At 41.0% G+C, this 22,510-nt stretch overlaps 2 protein-coding genes across 7 annotated transcripts in view; one reads left to right on the top strand and one right to left on the bottom strand.

Moving 5' to 3' along the window:
* CP (ceruloplasmin) overlaps window positions 1-22,510 on the top strand; it is a 324,621-nt gene that overhangs the window by 96,935 nt on the left and 205,176 nt on the right. The window lies entirely within an intron of this gene.
* The window catches only part of GYG1 (glycogenin 1), a 33,973-nt gene that overhangs the window by 9,572 nt on the left and 1,891 nt on the right, over window positions 1-22,510 (bottom strand). Inside the window, exons 1-5 of one of the 6 annotated variants that reach the window (XM_081862712.1) lie at window positions 18,699-18,841; window positions 14,103-14,238; window positions 10,483-10,657; window positions 9,734-9,896; window positions 9,283-9,336 (exon numbers count right to left, since the gene is read on the bottom strand). In XM_081862712.1, the coding sequence (XP_081718838.1) occupies window positions 9,283-9,336; window positions 9,734-9,896; window positions 10,483-10,657; window positions 14,103-14,107 (397 nt within the window). In that variant the 5' untranslated portion in view covers window positions 14,108-14,238; window positions 18,699-18,841. Of the gene's footprint in view, window positions 1-9,282; window positions 9,337-9,733; window positions 9,897-10,482; window positions 10,658-14,102; window positions 14,239-18,489; window positions 18,641-18,698; window positions 18,842-22,510 lie in introns of those variants that run through there. The other 5 variants (XM_081862707.1, XM_081862708.1, XM_081862710.1 and 2 more) reach the window with 5 other exon arrangements.

Genomic DNA, 22,510 nt, shown 5'->3' with positions numbered 1-22,510 from the left:
TCCATCTGGTATGTAGGCTGAGACCCTATCTGCCTGCGGACTGTCTCGCCAGAGTGGTGCATGCTCTGGTTATCTCCCGCTTGGACTACTGCAATGCACTCTACGTGGGGCTACCTTTGAAGGCGACTCGGAAACTACAACTAATCCAGAATGCGGCAGCTAGACTGGTGACTGGGGGCGGCCACCGAGACCATATAACACCGGTCTTGAAAGACCTATATTGGCTCCCAGTACGTTTCCGAGCACAATTCAAAGTGTTGGTGCTGACCTTTAAAGCCCTAAACGGCCTTGGTCCAGTATACCTGAAGGAGCGTCTCCACCCCCATCATTCTGCCCGGACGCTGAGGTCCAGTGCCGAGGGCCTTCTGGCAGTTCCCTCATTGCGAGAAGCAAAGCTACAGGGAACCAGACAGAGGGCCTTCTCGGTAGTGGCGCCCGCCCTGTGGAACGCCCTTCCAGCAGATGTCAAAGCGATAAACAACTACCTGACATTCAGAAGACATCTTAAGGCAGCCCTGTTCAGGGAAGTTTTTAACATGTGATATTTTATTGTATTTTTGCTTTCTATGGAAGCCGCCCAGAGTGGCTGGGGAGGCCCAGCCAGATGGGCGGGGTATAAATAATAAATTATTATTATTATTATTATTATTATTGGCAGCCAGTGCAGTTGTGCCAGGATTGGTGCTATATGCTCAAACTGTCTTATTCTGGTGAGCAATCTGCCCATTGCATTTTGCACCAGCTCAAGTTTCTGAACCGTCTTCAGAGGCAGCCCCATGTATTGCTGTACAAGAGTTATGGACATATTGCTGTACAAGACACCAACTTTTAATTAGTTAGAAAAATCTATAATTTTTTTTTTAAATTGAAACACTACCTTAAGAGGTGTATGTAAGAAAATCAATAAAGCAGATAAAAGTCAGAAACACATTTTTAAAAACAAACATACAAAACTAAATCAGAGATCTGGTGAAAGGAAAGAGTTTTCAGCAGGCATCAAAAACACCTGGAGATGTCTACATAACATCACTAAGCAGAGAGTTCCAAAACATAGGTGTTACCATGCTGAAAGCTCAACTCTTTGCAAATGTAGAATGAGCATTATATGACATTTCTAAAAAGCAGATCAAAGCTGTCAGATAGGCACAAATGGGACCAAGCAGTCCCTCAGGTAAACAGGTCCCAAATACTTAATGCAGTTACTCCAGTGACCCAATTAATGACTGTGTTCAGAACTAGAACCAAAGCCACAGCAAAACTTGGCAGACCCAAGCAGATTTTGTATGCCTGAGACAGAAATAGGACAGTAATGTCTGGGTTTTAGGTGTAGCCTGGGAAAAATGAAGTTCATGGCTTTTTAAGCATCCATAATCGTTACAACAGTTGTTACTATTTGGATCGATAATATACTGGCAGACAGCTTCTATTATTATTATTATTATTATTATTATTATTATTATTATTAGTCAATGGTCAGGGATCATGAGAGTTGTAATCTAATGATTTCTGGAGGGCCACAGGTTCCCCACTCCACATCAAATGACAACTGCTTAGATCCATTTCGGTTTAAGGCAGCAGGAATTCTAGATAAGCCAATACATTCTCAACATGTCTTTTACAAAAACTAAATGTAGGAACAATTACATAAGACTGATAGTAGTTTTTAACATTTCATTTACACAAGGAGAGACAAACTGTCCACACTACTTAGAAGCTCAGGACTGTAATACTTCAAGGACCGCCTCTCTCCATATGAACCAACCTGCACCTTGCGATCATCACCTGAGGCCCTTCTCCGTGTGCCTCCTTCATGAGAGGTCTGGAGGCCTTTTCTGCAATGGCTCCCCATTTGTAGAATGTTCTCCATAGGGAGGCTTGCCTTCACTATGTATCTTTAGGCACCAGGCAAAAACATTCCTCTTCTCCCAGGCATTTGTCTAATCAGACAATCTATGACCTTTTAAACCAGGGGTCAGCAACCTTTTTCAGCTGTGGGCCAGTCCACCATCCCTCAGACAATGTGGTGAGCCGGACAAGAGATATATATATATATATATATATTGGGGGGGGGGGGAATGAACAAATTCCTACACCCAGAGATGCATTTTAAATAAAAGCACACATTCTACTCATGTAAAAAGACGCTGATTCCCAGACCATCCATGGGCTGGATTGAGAAGGCAATTGGGCTGCATCTGGCCCATGGGCCTTAGGTTGCCTACCCCTGTTTTAAACACACTCTGTGTGTGTGGTGGGGGTATTTTTTGTTTGTTTGTTACTATTTTTTGTGGTTTTATATTGTAAACCACCTTGTGATCCTTGGGTGAAGGACAGAATATAATTTTTAATAATAAGAACCACCATCACCACCTATAAGTTATTGGATATATTGGTTCTGGACACTTAAGCCATAAATTATGACTTTGTCAGCTGCATGCCTGCTGGAAATAATGTCATTTCTGAACTCTGTGGTAGCAAGCATATCCTACTGTTTGGTGTTTGAAGTGTTAAGCCCAATGCCCTTTTATGTATCTGAACTATTCCTCTAAAGAGGTGCATTGCTTTGTTTTTTCTCACTAGCAGGAGAAAGATTTCTGAAACGGAATTCTTTCCATATGCTTCTTTTCAAAGAGGCAGATTGAAGTATACTAGGATTGCTTTCTACAGACTCAAGATTACCACTTATAAAAGATTATCAAATTCTTACTGAAGTTCTGGTTCAGTCCTTGTATCAAGTTTATAATCTAGATTCAGGGCTACTTGCTGGCAAGGATTTCACAAAGCTAGGAAAGAAAAGCCCCCAGACACTGCACACATTTCTGAGGAAATAACAGCTTCATTTCTATTTCTAGTTCCCACAGCAGAAATATATCACTCGAGGTTTGCTTTCAAATGTGCATCAGAGTTTACCCATTTATAATGTTTCCACTTCGAATGAAATTCAACACACTTGCTTCTCTCTCTCCCTCCCTCCCCCAGATAAATTCAAAACTATCTTATTATGCCAAAGCCAAATGAGTGAAATACAGTCAGAAAGAACACAACACTTCTACTTGCGTTTTGTTCCAGACAAAACACCATGAAATCACTATTCTTCTTACTACAAGCCTTCTCGTATCCATGCCAGCTCTACTGGTGCCAGTGCTTAAGTTACAACATAGACAGTAAAGTGATTCAAAAGCATAGTCCCAAATAACTCTTGCTATTTGACATGGGTACTTTATTTTGCACTCCCTGTTATTTTTCAAACAAATGCATCTGGTGGAAAGCAACTGAAATCAGGACAAGAACTGCCTCTTAGGACTTTCTCTTAGCTTCCACAGACCAATGCAAGCAATTCTGAAAGTTAGAAAGTAACTTTAGTAGCAAGTTTAATCTATGAGAATGCAGCCCTAGAATGCTCCCCCCCCCCTGCTCCAGACTAGCTAGGATTGCATTCCCATGGTAATCCATTCATGGTGGTGTCAGTATCTAGTCTGCATGTATATTTTATAGCAAACTGAAGCCAATTCAACTGTGCAGCTATGAACAGAAGCAAAGCTTTTGCTTCTAAGTAGTGTAAATAGCCTTTCCCTAGGCAGAGTGTTCCCATGTACTTGAGCCATACAATATAATAGCAAAGAACAACCATCATCTTCACCATTTCCTACACAGATAATTTTGTTAAAGAACAAAAGCATTCCATCACAAGCAGCAGAGTTTAGCCTTGTTAACAATGAAAATGATGCTATACAAACAAGCAATCAAGAAAAGCTCAGGGGTGTCACCCAATGTGGAATGTCTAATTTGTGTGACTTCTTGAGCCCTGGAGGCTCTTTCCAACTGCACTCTCTTGCTTGCAATACATTACGGCCCTGTTGGATGTGCCCATGCAAGTGGCCAGCCTAAGCAAGAAAAGGATGCATTTATTTATAAGCCTATCTCCTAGCAAAAGGGTTTCCCTTCAAGGTTCAAGCAAGCCTAGTGTACCTTCATATTAAGCTAGCCTTCCCCAGGTGATTCTGCTTCCCCAAGTTCAGGTTCTCTTTTTTCCAACAAATACTCAATATCCCATACTTTTAGAGCATACTCAGTCCACATTGGACTTTTGTTGGGGGGTCCCCCATTCATTTTAACTTTTGCAAATTCAGGGTTGCCCTTCTGCAATAATTCTGTTCACTACAGCAATTGTGAAGCCACCATCGGGCAAGCATGATGAACAACAAACCTTTCCCCACCCAATCTTTATGATGTGGAAGTTAGCAAGGATGGTCCTAGCAATTGCTTGGCGATCCTGGTCACCTCCCCATGTCCAAAGCTGGGAGGAAGGTTGCAGAACCAAGGCACCTGGGGGCTGAGAACTGGCAGCTGATCTTCCCCAACAGCCTTTTCAGTTTGCTTGGTCACTGCTGCCTGAAGGTGCTCCAAACATCTTTGCTTGAGCTACTACTATGCTTCCTTCCCCATCAGCTCTTACAGTAGAGGCTGCCTAACGGCACTCGAGGCAACTTCAAGCTGGAAAACAACATGCCTGGAAAAGGCTGGAGTATGCAAATGTTTGACTTGGCAACACAAATAGTAACTTTTCCCTCGTTTCCCATTATCTCCAGTCTTTTCTCTACCCAAGTTCACTCTCAGAAGCAGTAATTACCTTTTGGTCCATCCAATCCTATAATGGATGTTTGAACCCTTGTGTTAAGTAGCACGGCTGAAGATATTTGTTTTATAGTGGTCTGAATGGGAAATTTTTCATCTCTACTACTCTTCTCTGCCAGGGATTGAATTGGTTCCAAAATAAATAAATAAATGACTGAAACCTTTAGAAGCATTTTGAAGACCTGGAATATTATTTTTACCTTCTTACTATGTACACTGAGAGTGGGATTTAGTAGGACAGTGGAGACCATGGTTCATATCTCCACTTACCCATGAAGCTGGTTGTGATTCCTTGAGCCCATCACCTTCCCACAGGCAAATCTACTTAACAGGTTTGTTGTAAAGATAAAAAAATAGGGAGTGGGGACAATGTTTGCTACCTTGAATCTCTTGGAGGAAAATGGGATATCATGTAATATAGATATGATGAGAAGGGAGATATAAACACATAACAGAAACTATTTTAACATTTTGTTTAAAAGCTTGGCTGACGTATTTATAATGGTGAAATATTATTCCCGCAACAGGATTCAACAAGTCAATCCCGGGTGATTTGTTAGTTGTATTAGCCAGGGACGAGGGGGCAAGTATTCAAAAGGCAGGAGTGAACTTGAAACGCAACCTCCTCCTGCTCAAAAAAGCTGTCTGAAGCTATATATAACATAGCTCTACCCCTCTGAGTTGTAGCTGCAGGCAGCAGTGCTCAACTTCCATTGACAAGGCAGCTGCATCTTTCTCCTTATCTGCATCTTTGGAGATAAGGAAGGCGTAAATCAGGCTTCCTCAACCTAGGCCCTCCAGATGTTTTTGAGACTACAATTCCCATCATCCCTGACCACTGGTCCTGCCAGCTAGGGATGATGGGAGTTGTAGGCCAAAAAACATCTGGAGGACTGAGTTTAAGGAAGCCTGGCATAAATGCCTTCCAGCCTTAATCTGACAATTCACTGCAAATAACTCCATGAGCAGGTACAGCGAGGGGGGGAAAGTATTTGATCCCCTGCTAAATTTGCCTGTTTGCCTTTTGACAAAGAAATGACCAGTCCATAATTTTAATGGTAGGCTTATTGTAGCTGTGAGAGACAGAATAACAGGAAATCCCTCAGAAACCCAGAAGACAAAAGTCAGAGATTGATGTGCATTATAATGAGTGAAATAAGTATTTGATCCCTTTGCAAAATATGACAGTACTTGGTGGCAAAACCCTTGTTGGCAATTACAGAGATCAGACATTTCTTGTAGGTGCCACCAGGTTTGCACACATCTCAGGAGGTGTTTTGTCCCACACCTCTTTACAGATCCTCTCCGAGTCAGTAAGATTTCGAGGATGATGTGTAGCTACTCGAACCTTCAGCTCCCTCTACAGATTTTCGATGGGATGAAGGTCTGGAGACTGGCTAGGCCACTCTAGGACCTTTATGTGCTTCTTCTTGAGCCACTCCTTTGTTGCCTTGGTTGTGTGTTTTGGGTCATTGTCATGCTGGAAAAGCCATCCTTGACCCATTTTCAATGCCCTGGCTGAGGGAAGGAGGTGCTCACCCAAGATTTGATGATACATGGTCCCATCCATCGTCCCTTCGATGCGGTGAAGGAGTCCTGTCCCCTTAGCAGAAAAACACCCCCCAAAGCATAATATGTCCCCCTCCATGTTTGACAGTGGAGATTGTATTCTTGGGGTCGTAGGCAGCATTCCTCCTCCTTCAAACATGGTGAGTTGAGTTGATGCCAAAGAGCTCGATTTTGGTCTCATCTGACCACAACACTTTCACCCAGTTCTCTGGGTCATTCAGGTGTGCATTGGCAAACTGCAGACAGGCCTGTACATGCGCTGTATTGAGGAAGGGGACCTTGCGGGCTCTCAGTCTTTCACGGCGCAGTGTGTTACCAACTGTTTTCATGGTGACTATGGTCCCAGCTGTCCTGAGATCATTGACTTAAGTTCCTCCTGTGTAGTTCTGGGCTGCTTCATCACCGTTCTCCTGATCACTGCAACTCCACGAGATGAGATCTTGCATGAAGCCCCAGACCAAGAGAGGTTGACAGTTATTTTGTCAACCTCTTCTATTTCTTCCATTTGTGAATTATTGCACAACTGTTGTCACCTTCTCACCAAGCTGCTTGGCAATAGTCTTGTAGCCCAGTCCAGCCTTGTGCAGGTCTACAATCTTGTCCCTGACATCCTTGGACAGCTCTTAGGTCTTGGTCATGGTGGCTACTTTGGAATCTGCTGGATTGATTGCTTCTGTTGAAGTGGCAGAAAGATATATCTAAATTTGTCTGGCAGGGCAAAAAGCCCAGAATAAAATTTAAGATACTTACTGATGCAAAAGAAAGAGGGGGGTTTGCCCTGCCGGACTTAAGACTGTACTATGAATCGGCAGCTTTCTGCTGGCTGAAAGACTGGCTACTTCTTGAGAATGCAGACACGTTGGATTTGGAAGGATTTGACAATAGGTTTGGTTGGCATGCATATATATGGTATGACAAGGTTAAAGTTCATAAGGGTTTTAAAAACCATATTGTCGGAAAAGCATTATATAACATTTGGATTCGATATAAGGATTTGCTGGAAAATAAAACTCCTAGGTGGCTATCACCTATGGAAGCTAAGGAGGTGAAGAAACTTAACATGGAACCTAAATGGCCAAAATATTTTGAAATTTTAGAACAAGAAAGTGGTAAATTTAAACTACAGAGCTATGAGAAAATAAAGTCTAAAGTACGAGATTGGCTCCATTATTATCAAATAATGGAGACTTTTAAACAAGACAGGAAAATTGGTTTCCAGGTGGAGAAATCGAAACTAGAGACAGAATTGTTAGAACTCAATACTAAGAATTTATCAAGAATGTATAACCTATTGCTGAAGTGGAATACAATAGATGAAACTGTTAAGTCAGCTATGATTAAATGGGCACAGGACATAGGTCATGACATTATGCTTGCGGACTGGGAACAGTTATGGACCACCGGTACTAAATTTACGGCATGTAATGCCTTAAAAGAAAATATTATGAAAATGATATACAGGTGGTACATGACCCCAGTCAAGCTCGCGAAGATTTACCATTTGCCCAATAATAAATGTTGGAAATGTAATGAAGCCGAAGGTACCTTCTTTCACCTTTGGTGGACCTGCCCAAGGATTAAGGCCTTCTGGGAAATGATTTATAATGAAATTAAGAAGGTACTTAAATGTACTTTTCAAAAGAAACCGGAGGCATTTCTCCTGGGCATGGTTGGCCAATTGGTTTCAAAGAGGGATAAGATTTTCTTTATGTACGCCACTACAGCAGCAAGGATTCTTCTAGCAAAGTATTGGAAGACACAAGAATTACCCACACACTGGAAGAATGGCAGATGAAAGTGATTGACTTTATGGGACTGGCAGAAATGACCGGCAGAATCCGCGACCAAGAGAAAGAGACAGTGGAGGAAGATTGGAAAAAGTTTAAACTATATCTTAAGAACTGTTGTAAAATAGAGGAGTGATAAAATGTCAAGGGGAAGGAAGATGCAGAATTGCAGCTAAAACTGTTTGATGATTTAAGGTGAAATTGAGAATGACAATGAGTTTAAATTTAATTGGCAAAAAGGGTTGTTGAAAAACTGTAAAATAAGGATGCAAAAAGGGTGAGGTATGGGGAAGTCCGAGAAACGAGGCGTATGAAAATGAGGTTAAGAAAAGATATTTTTTGTGTGTGTTCGTATTTGTTGGTGTTTGTGTGTTGTTGTTGTTTAGTGTTAAAAATTGGAAAATTAATAAAAAATTATTTAAATAATAATAATAATAATAATGTGTTTGAGTGCAATGAGGTGTTGTTTCTATTTCTTGGAAACATCCAAATGTGGGCATGGCCTTAGAAGGCAGCCCAGAAATCTCTTAAAGGAACAAAATAAAACTTGCTTTTATCCTGACAAAAAAAAATAAAAAAAAATATGATTGCTTCTGTTGACAGGTGTCTTTTGTACAGGTACTGTAATGAGCTGGGATTACAGGTAAGACCTCTCCTTTACAGCAGGTGCTTCTAATCTCAGCTTGTTACATACAGTGAAGATACCAAGTAGCCTGACATCTGGCTGGTTGATAGGGGATCAAATACTTATTTCACTCATTATAATGCACATCAATCTCTGATTTTTGTCTTCTGGGTTTCTGAGGTTTTTCCTGTTGTTATTCTGTCTCTCATAGCTACAGTAAACTTACCATTAAAATTATGGACTGGTCATTTCTTCCTCAGAGGGAAAACGGGCAAATTTAGCAGGGGATCAAATACTTTCCCCCCTCACTGTATTCTGGGTGACTATAGAGGGTCTGAAAATATGGTACCCCACTTCCTGCTATGGGCGCATTATGCAAAAGGCATTACGGCACACCCAGCTCTCTACATGCTAGTTTTGGAACTGGTTTTTCCACACTGTTCTGCGATGGTCAAAAGAGGGTTCCCTTGATTATACCATTCTCCCAGCAGATATATAATGGCACTTGCACAGCAAAATAGCAACCAGTGAGATTTCCCTTCTACTTCTGTTCTCCAAAGCATCTGCAACACTTCCTATTTGACTATTGAGCGACTTTCTATAAGTTCAAGCCATCCAAAAGCAGCCATGCTTTAAAATATAAATTTTCCTGTTTTAATTATTTACTTCTTGGCTCACGCCATGACTTGGGTTCCATGTCCGGTAAGGAAGCTGGCAGAACTAGGAAATAAAGCAGCGTTGGTTTTACATGGAACAGAACCACAAGAACCACTATCAGATATATGAAAGCTCTTGGAAGTTAAAGGAAAAATCTGAAGCTTTGAAAGACTCTCTCCTTGTAGTTATTTCAATCAAATACAGACAGCTGATTTATCGACAGATTACCTACTTCCCTCTGACTGCACTTCAGTCAATTTAAGGAAATCTTATTAATGTTTCATATATCCATTGAACTAAAACCCCAATCTATAGAAAGCTTTCAAAAAGCACAGAGTCGTTCAAGCATTAAATATTTCCTACATAGTGGTTTTTTTTGAGTCACAGTACAACATTCACAAAGTATTAAAAAAAAAAAAAAGCTCTTCCCACAACTGCTCAGAACCAGTTAGGCACATACCATCAAAGCTGCCTTTCTCTGTTGCAAGTTGTAACAGTTGATTGAATGTTTCAATGGAAGGCCGATAGACAAAAACTCCTGAATTGAAACAGTCTGGCCAGCCTGGATCTGGTGCTGCTGAAAGCTCTTCTCTTTCAAAAAGTTCATCAATATTTGACAAAACCTAGTAGACAGGAAGAAAGTTTGGGGGTACAAATTTAGTATTCCAGCCGTGAATGCAATGATATAAGTCCCCTTTCTCAGAGTACTGCACAGTTTAAAACTTGCTACCTGGGCATAGTTTTTCCCTGGGGAAAAGTACATTTCACTTTATGCAGTCAAGCTCCAAAAACAACTTCCTTGCAACTGCAGAAAAACCATGTTGCCCTTACTTGCCCAAGCTTTGCAGTGGTGAGAAGAAACTGCTCTCTAGACAATGCAGACACTTCTGGGATTCTGTGAGGTTGCCCCACAGCTTACATTAGGAACTTCTCATGCAACCTAGCTTCTGTTCATAGGATGACATCACTGCCCATATACTGGCAGAGGAAGGAGATTGCTGCTGGCACAAAACAGCTGGGTGCATTCAATGCTGTGGGTTAAGTTTAGCTTCTCTTGCAGCATGCTGGTGTGCACACAGGTCTCAAGTCAAGCATGGCAAAACAATTTGTTTTAATAATACACACATGACTCAAATTGCTGCATAAATAGCCACCTAAAACTTTAAGAGATCCAGCAAACAAATGTGTTCTTAAACAAGTAGTACATACCATTGTGTCTGCATCCATGAAAACGCATTTTGAGTACTGTATTAGTTCCCAGCAATGGAGTTTTGTCAATGTAATACCAAGCTCAGGCCTTTTCAACAGTGCAAGATGGGCTGAGTCTCCGCTGTCCAAGACATCCACTGGCTTTACTTCATCAAAAACTTTTTCCAATACTTTCCTATTGAAACGAATGGTCATAATTTACATCAATGCTCAGTGCTTGCTCTCAACCATATTAACTCCCACCTCTGCACAGATCTTTTGAGAAAGGAGATTGCTTTATTCCATTTCCACTCATGAACACATCTTTAGGAATTTGCCTAGCCATGTGGCAACTTTCTAAAGAGCACAAGAGCACACCTTCAGGTAATGCTCTTGAAAGGCCGTGAATTAGTAGCATGGAAGGACTGTCAGCATATATAGGACCTGCATAAACCCACACAGACATATGGGTATGAAAGATCTAGGAACACACTTGATAAGACAGCTGGCTATTTTAAGCTGCAGGAGCCGAGGAAGGAGCTTTTAGAGACTGTGCAAAGTCTTCTGGGCAGCAGCTGAGATATTCATACAACATCCAATTTGGTTACAGAATACACTGTACGTCAGCACTGTTGGAACACCAATAAAATTTTAAAATGAAGCTCCTACGATATTTTGATTCTGTGCTATTATGTTGTAGCAACGACTGTTTTGTTTGGACACTGGACCTTGCTGCAGTGCACTTACAATTTGTGTAATTCCTTCAGTTCCCCCTAATTTCGTATGACGTTTTAGAGAGGGACTTCTAAAGATTAGGTTTTATGGAAATGCTTATGTAACACTTTTTATTATGTATGCATACTAAACACACCATTTACATTGCATGTAAAAAGCAGCTACTAAAACATGACACATAAATATATTTGAGTGATCAACTGCTACATGCACAAAAGGGTTAAATGCAGAAGCAACTATGCCGTTAATAAACAGGAAAGCATTCTACAACTCTACATTTGAAGAGTATTGAGACAATATCTGAACATTTGTATTTCTACTGTGTAGAGTCAACTTTGGGTAAGACAGGGGACCTCTTTGCCAAAAACTGTAATTGAAGACCAATCAAGACAAGGCCTGGTTTTGTAGTTCTTTGATATCAGATGCTTAAATTGCTTCTTCAATTTCAAAGCTTATAAAAAAACCTGATACTGCAAGCAGTAGCATATTGGGGATGTTTCTCACGTTACCTTCTGCTGCTCTATTCCTCACTACGAAAGTAAAAAACATCCTTCCAGTAGCACCTTAGGGACCAACTAAGTTTGTTATTGGTATGAGCTTTTGTGTGCATGCACACTTCTTCAGATGGTATCTGAAGATGGTATACTTCAGATGGTAACTTCAGAAGATTGTATACTTCAGATGGTAATTTCATATACCATCTGAAGAAGTGTGCATGCACACAAAAGCTCATGCCAATAACAAACTTAGTTGGTCCCTAAGGTGCTACTGGAAGGATTTTTTTAAATTTTGTTTTGACTATGACATACCAACATGGCTACCTACCTGTAACTACAAAAGTAGTTTCAGAATCCTCAGACCACAAAGAAGATGATTATTGTAGTAATCCCTCCCCACACTAGTATTACCCCAGCTTCTAGGAGGAATGGTACTGGTGTGTGGAGGAGCTGCAGTGTGGGATGCCATCACTTGGATAGTGTACAGGTTGTAACTTGCACTGTGGGAGAGGAGGGAGACAAGCCAGGCAGCCAGCTAAACCAGCCCCCACTTGTTAACTTCATCACTGCCACCAAGTGGATATTATTTTTCTTTGTCTCTACTAAACAGCCCTTTAACCAGCCAAACCAACTCCCAATACCAGGTAGAGCGACAAGGCACTTAAGGCATGGGTAAATTGCACAGATCAATTCCCACCCCCAACAAAACAGAATCATAGAATTATAGAGTTGGAAAGGATTGTGAGGATCCTGCAATGCAGGGATCTTTTGCCCAAATATGCTGTAAAGTTTTGTAAAGCAAAATGTCTGAATGGCTTGAGGAAATTATTTTAGAAAAAAAGTAATCTTACAGTCTGAATTAAAAAGATTTTCTAGATCTTTTCCTTAACCAAGACAATACTTATCAAATTGCACCCCTAAGGTCAGCTGCTAACTCCTGTGATGGGCCTCTTTTGGTTCCCTTTGCTGCAGTGTCCAACAACTTTCAATTGTTCCAATCTTTTTGCAGCTTTTCAGACTTCTGTCTCCACCGCTCTTTTCCTCTGCAGCTTCTGCAGCAGTAACTAAGTCCTTCCCAAGTGAATGGTAGACCAAATTTCTAGAGTTTAAACCATTTTTAAACTCTAGAAAAAGAAATGCTCTTGTATGATGTTTCATGCACTTGACACCACATTTTAACCAAGGAACTACAGCTCCTATGACATGCAATTTTGGTGCACCAATTCAGGCCACAGATAGTGGAAATAATTCACATGTAGGTAAAGCAAACTGCTGTGCTGTCAAGTTTCTTTCATGTTTGGCATACCATTTAGAAGTCGGAGTGGTTTTCACAGGAAGAGGATGTAGTTCAATTAATCAAATCATTCCTTTTAAGTAGATTTTCCATATACAATCCTGATCCCCCCACCAAGAGATCAAATAGTGTTTTATTAGTTATCTATTTTCTGTTCCAACCTGTACCTGGAGATCCAATAATTGCATAGGTCTTTGTATTACAGTATTTCCAACATCCATGGGCAGACTGACTAGATCTTGTGAAGCAGACATCTGTACATGCATTATTTCTTTTTGACTATATGATCAGAAGCACACTGGTCCTCCAGATGTGAGGGAAAACTAGTGCCAACACCAGGCTACAAATTCGCTTGATTAGAATCAATTTCTAGGCAGTCCTCTCCCACTATACAGCGGCTCCCTTATACCAGAATGAAGAAACACTGTTATTGGTGGTGGCAACAACTTTGGAAGGAAATGCCTAGGAGAAACAAGCCATGTAGACAGGCATTATTGTTTAACTGCTGGTGGAGGGGGGGGGTAAACTATCTCAGCACAGCTTCAGTTTTCTGACTTGATTGGGAATTTCTCTTCCAATTAGAATTAATAGGCATTTTATTGGGGAGGGAGAAATAAGTCACATCTGTTTTGTTTCCTTTCAGTAAGGAAATTGTAAAGGATATAGTACTGTGTTAACAGATATTTCCATTTGTCTAGCTAAAATAAAATCAGCCCCAAAAATGCTCCTAACGAGAGTTCACCTAGTTCAGTTTCCCTCTACAGTAGAACCTCTACTTATGTTCCGCTCTACTTAGGCCAGTTCCAAGTTGCGACTGCAGCAAACCCGGAAGTAAACACTGGGTTTGCCGTGATATGCACGCACACAGAAACGGCCGCTGTCTGCACATGCACAGAAGCGGCTGCCGCCGTCTGCACATGTGCAGAAGCAGGCTGCCACTGAATGCACCTGTGCATAACGGCACTTCTACCAGCAACACGTTTCACCATAAGGAGACAGGCCTCTGGAATGGATTGTGGTCGTGAGTAGAGGTTCCACTGTACTAAGCAGAGAGTGACCCAAACTTCTTATTTTAGTGGCTTCAATTGTCAAGTATCGTATGTTATGCACCTTACCTCATGGGATCCGAGACATGGGGAGTGATCAGTACCGTCAACTTCTTTGTTGTTCTGTGGTTTCGCAGTGAGGACCCCAGTACAAGTGCTCCTTTCACATATGAATCGTTTGTGGCTAGTGTTACAAAAGACTGGTCTTAAGGAGAAAAAAGACACATTAAGTCACATTAGTAGCAAGTACTGGAGGAGTTTAGGCTTCTTCATATGTTCTTAAGTTCAGCACAAAGGATCTCATTCTCAGACTAACCGAAACCTCCAAATCTCAGGAGCAGCATGTATCTAAATAATGGTTTCCGGAAGACAACAGGGAGGGCTGGTGCCTTCATCCTGCTGCATCAGCCTGGCCAAGTGGGAACAGAATATGGGACAGACCCTTGCCTGCTCCAGCAAGGCTTTTAAGTTAACTTTATTTCACATGCATAATGCAAGATGCTTTCATTCCATTAATTTATATACCGTACTAATGTTCAGCTTGGACATTTAGGATATGGGAATTCATGGGACATATCCTATACAGTGAGTGGAAGTTAACCCCAGTTTGCCAATAATATCCCTTTAGTGTGCTTTATTTGAATTCCTTTGCAACAAAGGAGGCACAAATTAACTAGATCCCCCACAGACTTCTAGCAGCTCAGTTTGCATACTTGTAATTTACAGAGTTCTAGTTGTTACAAGCCTTTGTTAAATGTATCTGATTTTTTCATTTACACCATTTGACCACAAATTAGAATGCACGTATTAATCACTGGAGTTGTGTAAGTTGGAATATATAGAATAATATTCCTACTTATTAAAGGATGAATTTTTATGCTTGAGCATAGCATGATCTTAGTAACTTCGTCCCAGTAATAAATCACTGTTCTCTAAGTCTCAGTTGGGCAATAGCTGACATTCCATCTTTTTAGCAGCTTTAGCTATTCATCCTCACTCAGTGTTTAATTGCTGTTACAGCCTGCACAGTGTGGTGCCAAAGTTTTAAATATTTACATCTTACACAGAGTACGTTTAAGGTTCTGGCTGTGGAAGCTGGAACGCTTTGCCTATTAAGCGGGTCCAAATTTCAATTTTTAAACTACTACTGCTACTAGCCATACTGCTTAGAGTTCTCTGTATACCAGCTGAACAACCTATCTTCACCACCTTTACTGTAACAATTTGGGCTGTTGGCAAGTTAAACTAATGGAATATGCAGAAATGGCAAAAATGACAATGAAATTAAGAAGAAGAGACGATAATGAATGGAAAAACTATTGCATATATACAGAAGCAATGTACACAGGTTAATACATTAGCAGGGTTTTAAGATTACCGTACTTGTAATTTTATTATGAATGGATAATCAGTGATTTAAATATGATACAAACTTAATTATGGACACGCAGTATCTTGATAAATAATAAAACCAAGCAAGGGTTTAGAAGGAAGTCAGTTTTAATTTTGTTTGTTTTTTGGAAAACAATAAAATGTTATTTAAAAAAATAAAAATTTGGGCTGCTATAGGACCAGACTATAAAATAGAGCCGTGAACTGAGGAACAAATCAGTTTGCATACCAGTATGTTAATAGATACACACCTACTCTTTAAGCTGCTGGGTTGTATCCTGTGCTGTGCATGCACAAGTGGAATGGACAATAGCTCACCCTGCAGCTCTCAATGCACCCCCCAAATGTGTTTGAGGGGCCCCCAGCCTCAGCAACAGATTTTGGGGGCACATGGGGGCCTGCACAGGGGTGGAGAAGAAATACAAAGTCCCAGTGGCTGAAATGAAGTCTGCTTGTGCAACACTGGGTTTCAATGCATAGCAATGTTTTGAATTGAAATTTTTGCAGTGTGTGGCAAAACAGCTTAATTCTGTCTGCAAAAGGGGAACCCTTAAGTCTGCATGATTACTAGGAAACCTGTGTAGCAATTCAGATTATGTAAGCCACACCAGAATAGCTAACGGAAGACAAACTCTGAGCTGTACTAATTTTCTTGAATGCATGGTACTTCCTGCTTAAGTAAGGGAGAGCAGTGCAACTCCCTTTATGTATAATAAAGGCATATATAATATTCCATTTAGCTAAATATTCCATTTAGCAGACTGATGCAGTCTGGAGGTATTTCAGAGTCTAAAGATCTATAGCTGTGACTTGAGTATTTAAAGCTTTAAAGGCCCATATCAAGTTCTCTGGTTTGCAAATGTGCCCAAGAGGTTGACAATCTAGACCCATTCCAGTCTGGGTTCAGGCCCAGATTTGAAACTGAATCAGACCTAATGGCTGTCTTTATTCTGAGAGGATGGGTTGGAGGCAAAGGGTTGCAATGGTTTTGTACCAAGCTGGGGGGTAAATTCCAGAGAATAGCATTGGGTGGCTGCTGCTCTGCCAAGTGCCAATCATGCTGTGGGGAGCCACATGACACTATTTTGTACTCAATGCTTTTCAACACCTATTTGAAACCACCAAGAGGAGCCATTGGGCAATTTGGAACACTAGGTCATCAGTTCACCGATAACACCCAGCTCTACAAAATCTGAACCAGGTGCAGCCATGGACCATGGTATGGATGCTGCGAGGAACTGGATGAGGGCCAACAAACAGATGGTGAATCCTGGTAAAGTGAGTGGGCTCCACGGGAGAATGGCTTTGGGTCTGGGAACTGAGAAGTATACTTGATCCAGACAGGGTTGTCCTCCCTCTGAAGCAACATATGCAAATATGTTTTTGCTGCTAGAATTAAGCTAGTTTCCTTTCAGAAAAATGAAAAACAAAGAACCCTTAAGACTAGTCAGGCCCAAATTATAAAGGGCTACAATGTCCCAGCTAAAGCTTCCCACCAATGAATAGAAATGTTAGATTTAGGTAAGGTCTAATGGATAAGAAATCTGACATGTATGAATGTGTAATTTTGCTATTGAGCTAAGAGCATTAAGACACAATCTCTCACACTTCAAGTTGCATCAGCTTCAGTGAAGGCGGTTCATACTTTGGTAATCAGCCATAGGCATCATGAATTTCCCAGACCTAGGAATGCTACATGAAGTCAAATCCTTCAAGGAAACATAAGCTGAGAATTTTCAATCTAAGCCTAATAGGCTGTATAATGGAGGGCTAATTATGGTTATTAATTACATAATCTTGAATTACAAGTTTCTATAATCAATGTTGTTGCCTCAAATATTTGGCTAAGCTAAACTTAATTTGTTAATGCTATGGTGAAGATAATTACTTTTACCAGTTATGTTTCATATGCATCTAAAAGAGCTATTTTGTGCAGTGCTATGCCTGGAGGCTCAAGTTTAGCCACCTGGAGACTGAGCTATGGTACACTCAATACTAGCACTGGAGTGATTTATTATTATTATTATTATTATTATTATTATTATTATTATTATTACAAACATGTTTTTAGTTTTATTTCAAAAACTTATATACTACCTATAAACCAAGGAATAGAGTGCTGCAGATGATACATGCAACTCTGGCAATGTTTTAAGTGCATGCAGTAGCATCTGGAGTGGAGGTAGGATGCTTAAACACAGAAATGATAGTCCTTCGTAACTGGTACTGTTTCTCTTGGTGATGCAATTCTTGTCCTTTCAGCTTTAAGGCCTAGCCAGAGTTTTGTAGCATTACAGCAGGGATGGAGAGCCTGCGGTCCTCCAGATGTTACTAGACTCAAACTCCCATTCCCGTGCCTGACTATTGGCCATGTTGGAAAAGGCTGGTGGGAGTTGGAGTCCAAGAACTTCTGAAGGACAACAGGTTCCCCAGTCCTACCCCAGGCACTCATGACTAGCCTACTGTCACTGCTAACAGTCCCACCTGTCCTTGAGCATGAGCTCAGTCTGCAAGTTGCCCATATTTATCCTGGCTGCTAGAAAAATCAAGTAATGCTACATCCATGGTTGTTAAGTTCATGCAAGGCTCAGTGTCATCTGGCCTCAAAAACCCATGTTAAGGAAGAAAACAGCTTTAACCCGTATGCCACTTACCAACCAGCTAATGCCCTGACTTCAACTTTCTCAGTTGCAGAATAATTAAACGCTGTGGCTACCAAGTGTCTGTAAGCACACCTGGATAATGTTCTTGAGCTACTGCGAATCTGAGCTCAAGTTCAGCACATACATCATTTGTGGTTTTGATTACAGTGGTACCTCTGGATGCGAACGGGATCCGTTACGGAGCCCCGTTCACATCCAGAAGCGAACACAACCCGGGTCCATGCATCTGCGTGTGCGTGGGTCGCGATTCACCGCTTCTGCGCATGACATCATTTTGACTGCGCATGCAAGAGCAGCGAAACCCGGAAGTAATGTGCTCCGTGCAACCCGAAAATACTTATCCTGAAGCTACTTCAACCCGAGGTATGACTGTACTGAATTCTTCCTAAGTGCAACTGTACCCTCATTCCTTCTGTGAAGAGTTTTCTGTAGCCTTTGATACTGTTGTTTGGAAGGTATTGACAATGTAACTACTTCGAGTAGCTCTGCTTGTTCCTGAGATGTCATGAGTAAGGTAGCTGCTCATCACAATCCTAGGACCTTCACACAAAGTTAATCAAGTCTTCTCTCTCCTTTGCTATTTGGGAGGGGGCTTATAAGCAAAACATACACAAAGCTGATGGGCTGGATAATAAAGGTACAAGTCCAGAAATCTTGAGTCTTAGTAGCCAAGCCAAACCATGGCTTAGCTTCAGCTACTGAAGCAGAAATGCCAGGGGAGCAGTGAAGTGGAAGTAATCTTCTTTCTGGGTACCAGCACACTGGCTCATTCATGGTAATTCATTGTTTAGCTTACCATGATGTGCAAAAACACACCAGGATCTTTGGTCACAATGGCAGACAGTTGAAGGCCAGCCAACCAATGCTCATGCTGGCTCTATGACACGAAAACACTGGGACATCATCAGTGATGCATTTCATGATCCCCTCATCACCAGGCTTGCAAGAGTGCTCCTGGATGTATTGCTGTGCCTGGAATTCTAAGCTGCATCAATAGGTAGGATCACCTGTCAGTAATTCTGGGCATGGCAAAGATGTACCTGAAGCAGGCAGGTTAGATGGGGCGGGGGAGGCAACAGCAGAACAGAAGCAGAGGCTGCTCTCCTGTATTGTCCAAGTTGGAGAACTCATGTTTAATTAGGGTTTTAATGGGGTTTCACTATTCTACACCAGTATATTTAAGTCAGAACAGGTATGTTAAAAAATGCTCACTTGCCTTGGGTTGCAAAATGGGCAAACCTACCATTTTCATCTTGCAGCTGCAGGCAAGTACCTTCAGAAATGAACTATCCAATCAAGGACTATTGGGAAACATTGGTCCCAGAACAGACCTTATAGGGTGGCATTGCTTTGTAGATGTAGAATGCATGTATTTCTAAAGCCAAGCCGCTGTGGGAAAAGTAGACTAAAAAAATGTCCATGGTGTGACCATTTGACATAACATGCTTGAACAGGCCACAAAGGATGCTCAGCTTTAAATGCATCCTTCCTTCAAGTAACCACACCCTGCTTGCATACATATTAGCTGCTTTTTGAGCAATGATGCACCTTTAATCTAGAATGTGAATTGTCAAGTGCGTGTACATGTCTTTTGCCATCAACACATGTAACTCAAACCTCAGGCTTACTAAACTATGGGGTAATTTTGAAACTTGCTACACAACAGAAAAGAAGTTACAAACACCTGATGGGTGGCATATATAACATGGCCCTGTTTCGCTACATTGCATTCTGAACTACAGCTGTTATTTCCTCTAGAGCGCCTCTGACCAGGTATAGAACAAAGAGATTGCGAACCATGTTATTTGTTAGCGTTATTCCACATTCAACCATCTGTATTCTTTTGGGAAACTAAGCTGAGGTGTTTCTGCTGGGGCTAGGCTTCTCAGAAATACATGTGAGTAACACGAAGAGACAAGATTCAGAGGTGTGTCTGTACCAGTCCAAGATGAATATGCTTAAGGGCAGGAAACAATACTGTCAAAAACATATCAAGCAGTGCTTATAATTCCTGACTCTTAACATGCCTAAAGCTTGAGTTTTGGAACTGAATAAATCTTGCTGTACATCTATAAGGTGGTTGCATGTGTCAATTAAAACTATACCTGTGTCATGGCAGGAATGCATTTTCCCATAAAATGCTATTAGAAAAATGCTTTTGTATAGATATCTGGTAAGGTTTATGCTTCAGTAGGCTGTTGACCATTCATATCATTATACATATATAAAAACAAACTCCCCATTGATTCCAAGGTCTTCAGGCAGGCTATATTAGGAAGGGCTACATATAACTACCAGACTGTTATGACAAGGAAAGCCTCACACCTCAGGTTCATATGATAAATTCAAATGGAGGGTTGCCTAGTAGTCGATCAAGACTACAGCTGCTGAATGAGAATAGCTGGGATCTGAATTGACAGTGACTAATCAGAAAATGTCTCGAAGTCACAGTGGGCAGCTCAATCAAAACAACTTTCTGTGCAGCAATGTGGAAAAAGAAATTCCATGCTAGAGATTATTTCCAGTCCCTTTCCTAAAAGGAATTGCGACTGTTGTAATGCTTTGCATGTGCATCTGCGGCATAGTCACATTTGGATTATTCAGTGCATTTCCAATAGCTCCATCTCAGTTAATAAAAAAAAAAAAAAGGGGGGGACGGGACCTTATAACTGGAAGGTTTACAAAAAGCCATCTAGATGAACAGAGGGTCAGAAATAACTCCATGATGAAATGCAAAAGATTTAGGAATTCTTAGGGTGGTGTTGTTGTTTTAAAGTGACCAAGGAGAACTACTAGATACTTACATAATTGCATGGTATGGAAAAAGTAGCTGTCATACGTACTGGCACTCAAGGTCACTTAGACACACAGACTGCAGTAGGTTTAATAGAGGCAAAAGGAAGTACTGATATAACTTAGGTAAGAGGAACCTGTGGTCCTCCAGATGTTGTTGGGACTCCAAGCTAATCAGCCCTAGCCAGCATGGTTGAAGGAGATGTGGTCCAATAATACTTGGAGAGCAACAACTTCTCCATCTCTGATTTATGGATTTGCTACCATAACATATGGTAATGGTCAATAACTTAGATGGCTTTAACAAGGGGTGAGATATTCAGGAAAGGATGGCAGCTTAATGACTAAAAGGAACATCCATATTCAGCAGCTGTATACTACTGAATTCCAGCTGCTGGAAGACAGTGGTACAAAAATGCTGTTGTTTTCATGCCCTTCTCAGCTTCTAGAAGGCATCAAGCTCAGTATTATGGAAAGCAGGATGCTGTATCCTTGACAGAGTCTTATATTTCTGAATTGGGCATCCCTACCAAACCCTGTCAGACTCCTTATAAATTACTTGAAGGAACCATTGTCCAACAGCTTCTTCAAATTACACAGATCTAAAGCAGCTTTGCTGCCAGTTCTGTCTTTTCCAACCCAGCAAGATTTTCTCTAAGAAGAAAACTTGCTAGAAGCACCATCTTCCTATCTGAAGAGATATGATTTCAACTGATTGTTGAAAGGTAGCCCTGTATAGAGAAGCTTTTTAAGGTTTTTATATATGCTGGAAGCCACCCAGAGTGGCTGGGGCAACCCAGTCAGTGGGGTGGGATACAAATAATATATTTATTATTATTATTATTATTATTATTATTATTATTATTATTATTATTATTAACAAGCTCATCAATATATACATATAAAAAAACATGGAATAGAATACTCCTCCATGAAATTTTAAAGGTTCATGCCATCATATATATGCTACTTACAATTATAACTCTTATCAGGGTAGTGAGCTTAAAAAAAGAAAGCAATTTTCCATAAACGGCAACAAGTTTGAGGAAGATGGGTAGAAGCAGAAAGGCCATATTTAGGGTCATGTTTTGCTTATAAAAGGAAAGCTAGCTTTGTTTTGCACATAAGAACTGGGCAACACATTTATTAGGACCAACCAAAATGTCACCAGTGACAAAATTGCAGTGAGCTTTTGAGTTCACGTTCTCTTTACTAGGTTACACAAAGCAAGGCATTGGGAAGACAAGGAAAAACGAAAGTACAAAGAACCAAGCTGAAAGAATGCTGCAGTCTTGAGGTCTGTCTGCATATTCACTTTCAAGACACAGGCCATTGCAGACTGAGTAAGTCACTCCCAGCTGTTAGGATTTCAACCTAACCCATGGGCGGATTTACATTTGACAGGATGCGGTGGTCCCAAGACACACAGAGGAAATGCACACACATTTCACTTTCCCAAGGGAATCTGGATTTAGTCAGATTTAGTAGACCCTATCCAAGCTCTGAAAAGCACAAAGAGCTGAAATAGGAAACCACATCAGTGATTCCTGTCTTAGCAAACACTTACCAATATCAGTTGCTTTCCCCATTTTAAGAACTGTCCCCTAAGTAGTGTGAACCTCTACAATC

Source organism: Podarcis erhardii (genome assembly GCF_964252035.2).
Source record: "Podarcis erhardii genome assembly, chromosome: 5".
Classification (NCBI taxonomy): Eukaryota; Metazoa; Chordata; class Lepidosauria; order Squamata; family Lacertidae; genus Podarcis; species Podarcis erhardii.
The sequence above is the reverse complement of the archived record's forward strand: the minus strand, read 5'-3'. Positions and strand labels throughout refer to the sequence as shown.